The following is a 13860-nucleotide window of genomic DNA, read 5'->3' as shown; positions in this document are numbered from 1 at the left end:
TGTATATAGTGGATACACTGGGAGTATATAGTGGATACACGAGGAGTATAAAGTGGATGCACTGGGCGTATATAGAGGATACACTAGGCGTATATAGGAGATACACTGGGAGTATATAGTGGATACACTGGGAGTATATAGTGGATACACAGGGGTATATAGTGGATACACTGGGAGTATATAGCGGATACACTGGGAGTATAAAGTGGATACACTGGGAGTATATAGTGGATACACTGGGGGTATATAGTGGATACACTGGGAGTATATAGTGTATACACTAGGAGTATATGGTGGATGCACTGGGCGTATATAGTGGATACACTGGGAGTATATAGTGGATGCACTGGGAGTATATAGTGGATACACTGGGAGTATATAGTGGATACACTGGGGGTATATAGTGGATACACTGGGAGTATATAGCGGATACACTGGGAGTATATAGTGGCTACACTAGGAGTATACAGTGGATGCACTGGGCGTATATAGTGGATACACTGGGAGTATATAGTGAATACACTTGGAGTATATAGCGGATACACTGGGAGTATATAGTGGATACACTGGGGGTATATAGTGGATACACTAGGAGTATATAGTGGATGCACTGTGCGTATATAGTGAATACACTGGGTTTATATAGTGGATACACTGGGGGTATATAGTGGATACACTGGGAGTATATAGTGGATACACTAGGAGTATATAGTGGATGCACTGTGCGTATATAGTGAATACACTGGGTTTATATAGTGGATACACTGGGGGTATATAGTGGATACACTGGGCGTATATAGTGACTACACTAGGAGTATGACTGGGCGTATATAGTGGATACACTGGGAGTATATTGTGGATACACTGGTAGAATATAATTATATTGACTACAATTGGAGTATATAGTGGAGACACTGGGAGTATATATTGGCTACACTGGGAATATATAGTGAATACACTGGGCGTATATATTGGAGACACTGGAAGTATATAGTGGATACATTAGGATGAACACACTGGGCGTATATAGTGGATACACTGGTAGTATATATTGGATACACTGGAAGTATATATTGAATAAACTGGGAGTATAAAGTGAAAACACTGGGAGTATATAGTGGAAACACTAGGAGTATTTAGTGGATATACTGGGGATATATAGAAGAAACACTGGGTGTATAAAGTGGATACACTGGGCTTATATGGTGAATACACTGGGCGTATATAGTGGATACACTGGGCGTATACAGTGGAAACACTAGGAGTATATGGTGAATACACAAGGAGTATAAAGTAGCTACACTGGAAGTTTATAGTGGATACACTGGGCTTATATGGTGGATACACTGGGCGTATATAGTGGATACTCCGGGCGTATACAGTGGAAACACTAGGAGTATATAGTGGATACACAAGGAGTATATAGTGGCTACACTGGAAGTATATAGTTGATACACTGGGAGTATATAGTGGATACACTGGGCGTATATAGTGGCTACATTGGAAGTATATAATTGATACACTCCGAGTATATAGTGGATACACTGAGAGTATATAGTGGATACACTGGGCGTATACAGTGTATACACTAGGAGTATATAGTGGATACACTGGAGTATATAGTGGATACACTGGAGTATATAGTGGCTACACAAGGAGTATATAGTGGATACACTGGGCGTATATAGTGGCTACATTAGAAGTATATAGTTGATACACTCGGAGTATATAGTGGATACACTGGGCGTATACAGTGGAAACACTAGGATTATATATTGGCTACACAAGGAGTATATAGTGGATACACTGGGCGTATATAGTGGCTATACGAGGAGTATATAGTGGATACACTGGGGTTATAAAGTGGAAACACTAGGAGTATTTAGTGGCTACACAGGGAGTATATAGTTGAAACACTGGGAGTATATAGTGGATACACTGGGCGTATATAGTGGTTACATTGGAAGTATATAATTGATACACTCGGAGTATATAGTGGATACACTGGGCGTATACAGTGTATACACTTGGAGTATATAGTGGATACACTGGAGTATATAGTGGATACACTGGAGTATATAGTGGCTACACAAGGAGTATATAGTGGATAAACTGGGCGTATATAGTGGCTACATTAGAAGTATATAGTTGATACACTCGGAGTATATAGTGGATACACTGGGGGTATATAGTGGATACACTTGGCGTATTTAGTTGATACACTGAGAGTATATAGTGGATACACTGGGGTATATAGTGGATAAACTGGGCGTATACAGTGGAAACACTAGGAGTATATAGTGGCTACACTAGGAGTATATAGTGGATACACTGGTAGTATATGGTATATATACTGGGAGTATATATTGGATACACTTAGAGTATATAGAGTATATAGTGGATACACTGGGGGTATACAGTGGAAACACTAGGAGTATATAGTGGCTACACAAGGAGAATATAGAGGATACACTGGGCGTATATAGTGGCTACATTAGAATTATATAGTTGATACACTGGGAGTATATATTGGATACACTGGGAGTATATAGTGGATACACTTGGAGTATATAGTGGATACACTGGGAGTATATAGTGGATACACTGGGAATATATATTGGATACACTGGGAGTATATATTGGATACACTGGGAGTATAAAGTGAATACACTGGGAGTATATATTGGATACACTGGTAGTATATGGTATATATACTGGGAGTATATATTGGATACACTTAGAGTATATAGTGAATACACTGGTAGTATATAGTGAATACACTCGGAGTATATAGTGGAATTATTAGGAGTATTTAGTGGATACACTGGGCGTACATAGTGGATACATTGGTAGTTTGTGTATTGGCTACACTGGGAGTATATAGTGGATACACTCGGATTATATATTGGGTACACTGGGATTATATAGTGGATACTATAGGAGTATATAGTGGAAACACTAGGAGTATATAGTGGATACACTAGGAGTATACATGCGATACACTGGGAGTTTATAGTGGATACATTGGGTGTATATAGTGGATACATTGGGCGTATATAGTGGAAACACTGTGCGTATATGGTGGATACACTGGGAGTATAGAGTAGATACACTAGGAGTATATAGTGGCTACACTAGGAGTATATAGTGGATACACTGGTAGTATATAGTGGATACACTGGGGGTATATAGTTGATACACTAGGAGTATATAGTGGATACACTGGGCGTATATGGTAAATACACTGGGAGTATATAGTGGATACACTAGGAGGATATAGTGGCTACACTAGGAGTATATATGCGATACACTGGGAGTATATAGTGGATACATTGGGTGTATATAGTGGATACATTGGGCGTATATAGTGGAAACACTGGGCATATATGGTGGAAACACTGGGAGTATATAGTGGATACACTAGGAGTATATAGTGGATACACTGGGCGTATATAGTGGATATACTGGGCGTATATAGCGGATACACTGGGCGTATATAGTGGATATTATTCAGGAAGTCTCTAACACTGTAACAAGTAACTATTAAACTTTCTTGTCATCTGTCAAAATCAATATTTAGATATCACACAAAGTCCAAACCAAGGCGATCTGCATATTTGTTTATTATGTCCTGTTATTTTTACATGTGTTTTCTTATACGTAAGGGGAGCTGCGTGACCCAGAGTCGGACACCAGCCGAGCACATGGCGCACCCGACCCCACGTATGACGGTAGTAATGGTGACAGGGGTGAGAGGCTTTGGCAAAGATCCCTCAAAAAGTTAAAGTCAAACTTCAAAAAGGATATAAGGTAACATAATATTCAAATAAACCATGACAGGCTCAGTTGTTCAAAATGTAATTTGTTCAACCCACGAGTCTTTATAGTTACATTGGCTTCACTGGAGAGTTCTTAGAAATGGTGTATGGTGTTAAAGTTATGCTGGAAAATATCGTTTTTGGCAGTGGTATGGGAATCGTTTAAATCACACTTAGGCTTGTATTTGGTCATTTAGATAGAGAGTGATATGTACATGGGAACTATAAGGTAGCGAAGAGCTTTTAATCATCCTGATACGGGTAAGAATGCCAATAGTTCCTGCGACAAGGATGCATACTCTTTGCATTAAGATGTTCTGTATGAACTACTTAATATACAAAGTAATTTGAAAACACGGACATTTCAATCCAGTGAAATTTCTCGTTTTTTCAACTTCTATAATTAAAAATATTTCCTTCAAGTTAACCGATAAGTCAATTTTGCGGTCAGTCAAATACTGGTTTAGTCCATATTCCCTGGTGTCGTTATGATTTATTGAGCAACCTATCAGTACTTCAATATTGTTTAGGTTTGTGATGTTTTCCCCTTTAGTTTTGGTGTTTTCTCGGTGAATCCTGATTTTTGAACTAGTTTCTTTATTTGTTTTTCATTTAAGTTGCTTTAAAAAGAAAGCTTTATACAATTGTTTATAATTGTAAACCACGTATTTAAAAGACTTAATGGCTGTATTGGTAAGTCGACATCCGTGTGTTATATGGAGTCCTTAGACGGAGCTTCAAACGTTATGAGCATTAATGACATGAAATATGCCTTTTTGTCCTGTGAGAGATACCGATCGATTTCAGGAGTTTACTTACACACCACATGAGCGGCCATAGCGGGCCTACTTGTTAGGGAGGCTTATGAAAACACATTGCTGAGAATCTTTTTTTATGTCATTCAAGTGTCTCCTACAAGTTCTTAGAAGAAAGTATTTGTGAAAAATATTTAATGACGGTTGCTGATCTCCTTCATAGCAACGAAACCTACAAAGCAGGCGAAGTTCTGGCAGTTTTAGCCGCTACCATAGCTGGTGTAACAGGTGAGTGCTATCTGTCTTGTATTGCTAATACTCTGTGAGTTCTGGCAGTTTTAGCTGCTACCATAGCTGGTGGAACAGGTGAGTGCTATCTGTCTTGTATTGATGATACATTAAAATTTAAATCAATTTGTTTATAAAAAAAAGTCGTTGGAATTTTCGAAAAAAAATCTATACATCGGGACAATTTTTATAGTTAAGTACTTGTGGCAATTCCATATTAAAGTTATTATCATTCTCTATTGCTATTAGAAATATGGGAGTTCAAAATCAAAATTAATAATGGTCAAAATTGAAAATGAGATAGACATTCAAAACCTTGATGGTAAATTTGTTGAAAAGAAATTGATGAAATTAAGAATTATCGATTTATGAAACTTGCTTAGTACTGTAGTCCCCTCCCTCCAAAAAAAATGTATTATGACCAGATAATAAAACAGCACCAAACTGTATTTTTTTCTAGTCATATTTTAACAAGATATTGATGTTATTTGTGAAAGCAGCAAACTACTTCTCAGGTACATGTATAGGTTCATTGACCATTTCTTAAAAACGCGGTCTCACAATTATAATGCTATATATTATACTATTTTGTATACAAATACTAATTGAATTTGGCTCTAAGGTATGTTTAGATAATGTATTGTGGGATGTATTCAATTTAATACAGAAGAATAAACCGGTTTGTGTTTAAGTTATTTTTTCACGAAAAATATTCTGATTATTTGAAATATCTCTCTAAATCAATTTCATGTGGGATGAGCCAATTTCATGAATAATTATTCACTAAAATTGGGTACCCTGTACAATGCCATATTGATAAGCATTAATAACATATGTTTCCCATTTAATGTATAGGTGAACTTACAGTCGATATAAATATTTTATTTCTATTGAAGAAAAAGAAAACAGTGGCTACCATTTCCGAATCAATCGGTTAATGTTCGGAGACCTAGATATATGGATGGCCTCGTTCATTCTTTCGTTCGATGGTAAAGGGAGGGAACACCTATTAGACGTTCTAAGAGGCATACCCAAGTAAGTTATCGACAGCGGGAACATATATATTCACATGTTCAGTAAACATCTACGTTATGCAGTCAGTATGAAAGTTGTTTAAACCGGACCCCACTAAGTTGTTATACATATTAAGATAACATGCAGAAGATATTAAAGAGAAGTTATGGTTCTCGAAAGCTTTTCGGAAATAACGATTGGAATATTGTACAACAAGTTTCTGAAGTATTTTATTATATTTTTTTTAATAGTTGCACCCATCAAAAGATGATTTTTTAAAAATCGAAAGAAACTTCTGTGAAACAATGAATCTTCATGATTTACTTTTGACTTTTTAAACATTTAGTAAACTAAACAGTTATAAACATCTCAAAGATGTGGTAGAGTAGCAAGTAGTATTCTTTTTTAAACTTGAACGCTGATTCACTTATCTGCAGGTCGTAATCGAGAAAACAATACACCTGCTGTTACCCACTGCATTGTATCGTAAGAGGCGACTAGTGTGCGAATCCCTGCAGCATACGGGATTTGCTTGTGTATCCTCTGTTAAAGGACACAAAAGCGACCAAAATAAATCTGCTGTACTCATTGCAATATTTGGAATCTTTCTATTTCTTTCTACTTCTAACTAACTTTTACTTTCTAATCCCTTGCTTGGCAATACCTCACGTTGTGAGTTAATAATGAGCGTTCTCCCATGTGATGGGAGGCAATGGGTTCCGTCCCCAGACAGGGACATAACAAATACATTTGGTATTCCCTGCTGGACGTTCAGCATTGAGGGTAATGGCAGCAACTGGTTTAACCGTTGTCAGTATAATGTGACCGGGCGGAATGCTGTGCTAGGTGCCTTCGGTATGGTATTTCAGTTAGATAGCACTATAAAGTCGGCATTAGATCCGCGCTATCACAAGGAGGCAAGTATACCAAAATACCCTGTCTCCAGCACACATACACAAATGTACACATACACAAGATACAATGACCTAAGTCGTTTTTAGGACGTTAAACAATATAAAACAAACACTTACTTTTCAACAAATGAGCCGGAATTTTGTAAAGAGCACCCTGTGAAATTGTTGGAAAAATATATCTAGTTTTAGGTAAAGATAATTATTTTGCTGAATTTTGGGAAAGAAATGGATTGAAACATTTGAATTCGATACAGAAACATCGAGGAAATTATATGTTAGTCCATATATAACTAGTAGAAACCCAAATTTTCAATGGCTTCAATTCAGAATTATTCAAAATTGATATCCCATACTGTAATCATTGTTACACTGAAAAACAAAAATACAGTTCATGCAATGTTGGAATGTAAATAATAACAACTTTTGATGGCAGATTTTCATTTCCTGTTAGATTCGTCGTTATTTTTATTTTGAACTATATTCTTCGAGTACTATCATATACTAATTGGGGTGCAGACCGTGAAATGCTTTTGCGACTCTACAGATCACTTATCCGTTAAAACCTCGATTATGGTCCACTGGTTCAGCACGCAGCTCTTATCTGTAAATGTTGAATCCGATCAGTAACCAAGGGCTGTGTCTAACACTTGGTGCTTTTTAACAACACCAGTGAAAAGCCTTTGCGTGGATTAAGATTTAAATAACATAGCTGATTACAACATACTAGATGTTTCACCATGGACAATACAAATACCTTATGTCAATTTTGAATTTGGCAAAATCGAGTGCACTGCCAAAAGAACACGAATTTTCCTTTCGGGAGTGTATTTCGAGGTTCCCTCTTCATACACCTATGGATCCGAAGATGGCAAAAAAGTAGCAGCATCCTGCTGCTCTGCTAACTTTTCCGCTTCCATTCGATTACCAGACGGTGCCCTATTTTCTCTGCGGAAGCGTGTGACATCTACCCTTGACTATATCGATGAACACGGCGTTGAAAAGGTAATCGCCTGTTCTAACTCTCTTTCGGTCCTTAAAAGTCTGAAGTTACGAGACCACAAAAACACTTATACAAAACCTGTCCATCCGCATATCTTGTATCTCAAAGAAATGAAAAATAATTCTTCTATGAGTTCCGAGTCACGTCGGAATAAAAGGTAACGAAAATGCTGACAGAGCATATGGATTATATTAAACTCCCAGTAAACCACTATTAAACTGCCGCATACAGATTAAACCCTTTATACGTTTAAAGGTAATGGCAACAACGGTATGGTCTCTCGAGACCAACAACAAACTATATAAAACTTAAACCTTGTCTTCCTAGTCGGAAAGACTGCCGAGAGAAGGTTCTCGATCTGTACTGGTCATACTTATCTCACTCATGCTTATCTGCTAAATAGGGGTGATCCAACTACATGCCACACATATGATTCTCCATGTACAGTGGAGCACTATTTTATTACAATGTTAAGATTTCAGATACATTCGTGATANATATATATCTTTTTATATCTTAAACGGCTTTTTCTTGATAATCAAGATGATTAGAATGATGGTATTTTGCAAATTCAATACTGGGTAAATAGGGGGCAAAGAATGATGATATTTCGGCAGTAGCATGCATGGATAAAGGGATATTATGTACAATTGAATGAACGACCATTACTTATATTCAAGGTCAAAAGGATCATATGTTAAAAACCTTAAAACAAGTTATTTTGAATAACCAAACGGCTTAGGGCTATGGTATTCTGTTAGTAACATGCTTGGATGAAGGGTTATCAGGTTTGTTCAAATGATTGTCATTAACCTATATTCAAGATCACAAAGTTTAAGTGTGTTTAACCTAAATAAACTTCTTATAAAAACCTAGAGGCTAAAGGTGATGAAAAATAGTAACATACCAGGATGGTGGGCTTTTTAGTTAGTATGAATGCATGACCTCCACCAAGACCGAGACCCAGTGTAATGACAATTGACCAGTAGCTTTCGTGGATGGAGAGCTATCAAGTTGTTCAAATAATTGACATTTACTCTAATGTTAAGGTCACGAGGGTTGAATGCTTTAAACGACGGCCGAAAAATCAAAAGGTCTATCGTGATGATATTTTGTCAGTCGCATGCGTTAAAGGGCTCTCATATTTGTTTAATATTTTTTTAATTTGTTTTATAGGGTAAAATGAATTAAAACATTTTGATTTTAACAACCTCTTTTGAATAATCAAGAGACCTCGGTCATGATATTTGATATGTGGCTTAGTGGTGCAATATGCCCACAAGTATTGGATCTGAATGAATAAACTATACCAATATGTACAGTCAATAATAAAACCCGTTTGAATTTTCCAACAACGACCTTAAAGGTGACGAGTGATAAAACTGTTCAGTAATACGTCGTTTAAAAATTCACAGATGTTGGATGAATAACAAGGTAGCGATACTGGTCCGCTAGGGCTTTTGTTCCATAAAGATACATAATGTATCGTTCCCCCATAAGTCCTGTCAACTTTATCAGTAGGACATGAATCCTATATAATGCATGAAAAGTAATAATTGTTGTAAACCATTGATCGCATAAAAATAAATCTTCGGCGAAAAAATGGAAAATTGTTTAAATTTAACGTTCATGCAATATGACGTCGTCTCTTCAATAGACTCAAACATTCCGTTTTCCTTTCAGGTTTCTGATGTCAACGGTTCACGATCGTACGTGGAAGGTATTATTCTATGGAATAGTATTTCTTATGGTAAAAGATACGATTAGAAAAAGATTTATATGTATGTTGAATGATAAGGAAAGACAAAGTAGACTTCGGTTGAACGTATATAAATACATATAGCACTTAATGGAGTATCACTTCGCTTACATTGGAAACATATCAAGTCAGCGGACAAAGTTCTTGATTACCTTTTTAAAGTTTTTAATAAAAGTAATCAAGGAAATATCAGTAAACTGGTTATAAGTTTACCAATAAATGTAGCAGTTCCTACATTATACACATATGTAATACAAGTAATAAAGGACAAAATTTTAATGCAAAAGGTCATTTGATCAATTTTATTAACAACTGTTTTCTGCATAAAGCGGGAACAAACTAACTTTGCTAATATACCGGGTTCTGTTAGGATTGACTAGAAGGAATAAAGTAGTAAAACATCTAGAGATAAGAGTTACCTATAACACACGTGGTACCCGTCATGAAGTCACCAATCGAATCTCAGACGAGTATGTAGGTCAGCTCAACGATCTAGCACAAAGTGTGTAAATCTTCAATTAGGTTAAACCTAAAAAACTCATATTTTGATCTAACATCATGATGACGACCGTATGTTTTTTGTTGGGAAGATAGAAGCCTCTTATGAAGATTACCCTTGTTTAGTAGTTTAAGTAAGACATATACTATATCCATTTCCCGAACCTGCAAGGATATAGGATTAGGCAAGTATTTTATCGCTTTTCTCGACATTTATAGACGATCTTGGAGAAGACACTGAAGCCGGTCCGTCACAGCCCAAAGTCAGGCGAGTGGACAGCACATTTCAACACCGCAAAAACACAGCCGTCCTGTCAGTGGTATAACCGATATTTGACCTGTTCTGTTAACTATTGTTTTTCATTAAAAGTCAAATCACTGACAATAATAATTGTCATTTGGAGTTATAACTCACAAGATAGTATTTTTGAGTATATGTGTCACAGTTTTATATATAGCTATTAATTAATGACACAACCAATATCGTCATCAATATTGGCATAATGTATCATTTTCAAATAATTTTCCTCGTATGAAAACCAACATCTGCTGAAGGTTACATAATACATTCCGAAGCATCATTTGTTATCACTTGATTTAAATCATTTCATTTCTGATTCAGAATCAACATGCATTTGTGACTCTGTACCTTTTGGAGAAAATGTACCCATATCCACCCCTCTACCATTCGAAAGACATATGCATGGTGGTAGAAGCCATGCTATGTTTGGGTGAAATAGAAAGGAAACTGGTAGTATTCCCCGGTTGTCATATAGATGATCTGTTTGATGAGAGATGGGGTGTGTTTACATCAGAAATTGAAGAGAGTATACGAAACAAAAGTTTCGTTGAACTGTACTCGACAGTTTTCTTAAAACATTGGAATGCTTCCGACACATTCTACAGCAACCGAAACAGGAGCCTTTTGACTCTGCTGACTACAACGGAAGACTTACCGATATGCTGGCGGGCACAGTTGTGTGGAAATGTGGTGTGTACTACACTCAAGATACAATCTTCTTTGGACTTGTACTTATCAGGTATGATCTGATACACTTTCTTGTTATTGTCAATGTTTTAAAAACATAATTGTTTACCATACGAAGTTGTCGTGTTCGTGTCTCTGTCTTTCGTCGGTTATATTGCTTTATATTTAACATGGAAAATGAAACGTTGCATTACTTTATAATGCATTGAAAAGACCAAATTTGGCATGTTTTTTGTCATAATGTGGTGATAAAGCATAACTATGGTGATATAGTGTAACTATGGGGATATCGTGTAACTGTGGAGATACAGTGTTACTATGGTGATATAGTGTAAATATGGGGATATCGTGTAACTGTGGAGATACAGTGTAACTATGGTGATATAGTGCAACTGTGGAGATACAGTGTAACTATGGTGATAACGCGTTACTGTGCTGATATACTATAACTGTGCTGATATAATTTTACTGTGGTGATTTAATTTAACTATGGTTATATGATTATAGTGTAACTACAGTTAGGAGCAAACTTAATTTGGTATCTAGTGCACTTCGTAGTGAACAAGGAAGTTCACTTGACAAAACATTGAAGTGCACTCCAGTTCACTTCAGTGTTATACTTCAGTGAATATTAGTATTTTGAAGATGGTTCAGAGATTCATTAAAGATACTAGACGCTTTTACTAGATTACACCTACTTGTTTATCTATTTGCTGTCCACCAGTATCATTTTAATTGCCGTTTTCTTTTTACAATCTACTTTTTGTAACAACAATTTTCAAAACATTGATCATGACATGCAAATATCAATATATATCATATACATGTTTTATCATTACTTCAATTCAATATGATGTGTGTAAACTGTTTATATCTGTAAGGAGAGGGCGCTCATAGGCTTTGCCTGTTGCCCAATTCCTTTGTTTCTAAGATCTGAACAATAAATATTCTGAAATGGAAACTTCAGTGTTAACTCCAGTGCACTACAGTGTTTACCAAAGTTTAAAAGACTGAAGTACATATTTCAATAATTGTTTATAATGAAATGGGTTCCTTTGTGATATGAAAATTAAAAGAGAATGAAACGAATCATTCAAATGAATATTTCATAATATTGAATCAATGATACACATTTTTTTTTTGTATGATAGCTGTACCATTTCAGAGGAAAACGTTTAAAAGTACACTCGATCATAGTTAAATTCACATCACATTTCATAACAATGTTGTAGTGTCAGGATGGGGGATCAGTATCTGGTATGTGATATGGGTAAATTTGGTAAGTTTCTCTATATTTTTATACTTTTTATAAAAGGTTTCTCTTTAATACGACATCAAAAGAGTAATTCGCTTCTTTGTTTGATATAAACAAGTCAAGAAAAGATTAAATTCCAGATTTTTTTTTCTTCCCTATATTGTATTCTTATAGTAGACATGTATTTAAATATACGTTCTTACTAGAAACACAGACTTAGAAAACATCTTAATTCGTACTAGATAACTACTCACTTCCTACATTTAAAAAAAAAAAGTTTACTTGATAACTTGATTTACAAAGGGACAATTGAAAACAATTATGACATCCCCCCTGAACATACATATCATTGGTGCATAGGCACGTTAAATTTACCTGTAGAAAGTCAATTCGGATACCTACATATTCAATTGTTACTAAATACATGTTTTGTTGGAATTCAGATCTGCATTCCTGTAACTACATTACATTGTTACCGATCATAAATGAGACAATACATATATTTATAGTCTTTTTTTCTTATTCACAGTACATGCAACTACATGTACCTACATGAGCTTTCCATTTTTTTTTCAAAATGAATATACAGAAATGACTCACTATCATGTACTAATCATAACGTGAAAATATTTTTATATTTAATGTAGACGTTATACTTTTATTACTATAAAGGAACTTTAATGGTGATTATGTCTTTAGGACAAAGTATTATAAACTTTAAACCACCGATACATGTATATACATGCATGTGCTAATAATTTAATAGTTCATCACGCTCTATAGTTATTAAGCTATTTTCATAAAAGGATACTGCTTAATACCTTGTGAGCTGTAGTTAACTCCAGTGCACATTGCTGTGAACTCCAGTGCACATTGCTGTGAACTCCAGTGCACATAAATGTGAAGCGCACATCGATGTAAACTCCAGTTCACTTCAGTGTTAACTCCAGTTCAAATCGATGTGAACTGGAGTTCACTTTTCTTGTTAACTCCTGTGCACTAGGCTACCAAGTTAAGTTTGCTCCCAACTGTATGTTGACCAAATGTAACTATGGCTCTTTAGTATTACCATGGTAATAGATCGTAACTATTGTGATATATCGTAACAATGTCAGATGTAGTAACGTTTAACCATGGTGATATAAATTAGTATCGTGATATAGTGATAAAATGTAGCTGCTGACAGAGTGTACCTATGATGATAATGTGTGACTCTGCTTATATGGTGTAACTGTGCTGATGAATAATAATTGTGAGATGATAAAGCGTAACTTTGGTGATATAGTGTAACTATGGTGATAAAATGTTAAGTCTGGTTATATAGTGTAAATATAGCGTAACTATGGTGATAGCATGTTACCGTGGTGATACATTGAAACTATGGTAATAAAATGTAAATGTGCTTGGAAAATCTAACAAAAAATGATAGTATCATTTTTTTTAAATGGGTTTACGTCATTTCATCTTTATATCTTTATATATTGTATCTGCAAAAGTTGAAATAAAAAAAAATAAAAAAAAATATTATATCAAGGTAAGTTTTCGGGGTTAGATATCCGGATGAAAGAGTT

The 13860-nt window shown here is 35.5% G+C and overlaps 1 protein-coding gene and 1 long non-coding RNA gene across 2 annotated transcripts; both read left to right on the top strand.

The window, feature by feature from the left end:
* The first annotated feature begins 205 nt into the window (after positions 1-205).
* On the top strand, positions 206-6724 carry LOC110460045. The gene is made up of 4 exons (XR_002463961.1): positions 206-242; positions 2392-3810; positions 4725-4861; positions 5758-6724. It is a non-coding gene; the product is annotated as an uncharacterized LOC110460045 (long non-coding RNA).
* A 2446-nt stretch (positions 6725-9170) lies between these two features.
* On the top strand, positions 9171-12845 carry LOC110460058. Its single transcript, XM_021512765.1, has 5 exons — positions 9171-9509; positions 10266-10366; positions 10669-11086; positions 12267-12313; positions 12819-12845. Exons 1-5 carry the CDS (start codon positions 9392-9394, stop codon positions 12843-12845), a joined length of 711 nt encoding a protein of 236 aa, XP_021368440.1. The 5' UTR covers positions 9171-9391.
* Positions 12846-13860: the final 1015 nt, after the last annotated feature.

Source organism: Mizuhopecten yessoensis, unplaced genomic scaffold (genome assembly GCF_002113885.1).
Source record: "Mizuhopecten yessoensis strain PY_sf001 unplaced genomic scaffold, ASM211388v2 scaffold10311, whole genome shotgun sequence".
Taxonomy (NCBI): Eukaryota; Metazoa; Mollusca; class Bivalvia; order Pectinida; family Pectinidae; genus Mizuhopecten; species Mizuhopecten yessoensis.
The sequence above is the reverse complement of the archived record's forward strand: the minus strand, read 5'-3'. Positions and strand labels throughout refer to the sequence as shown.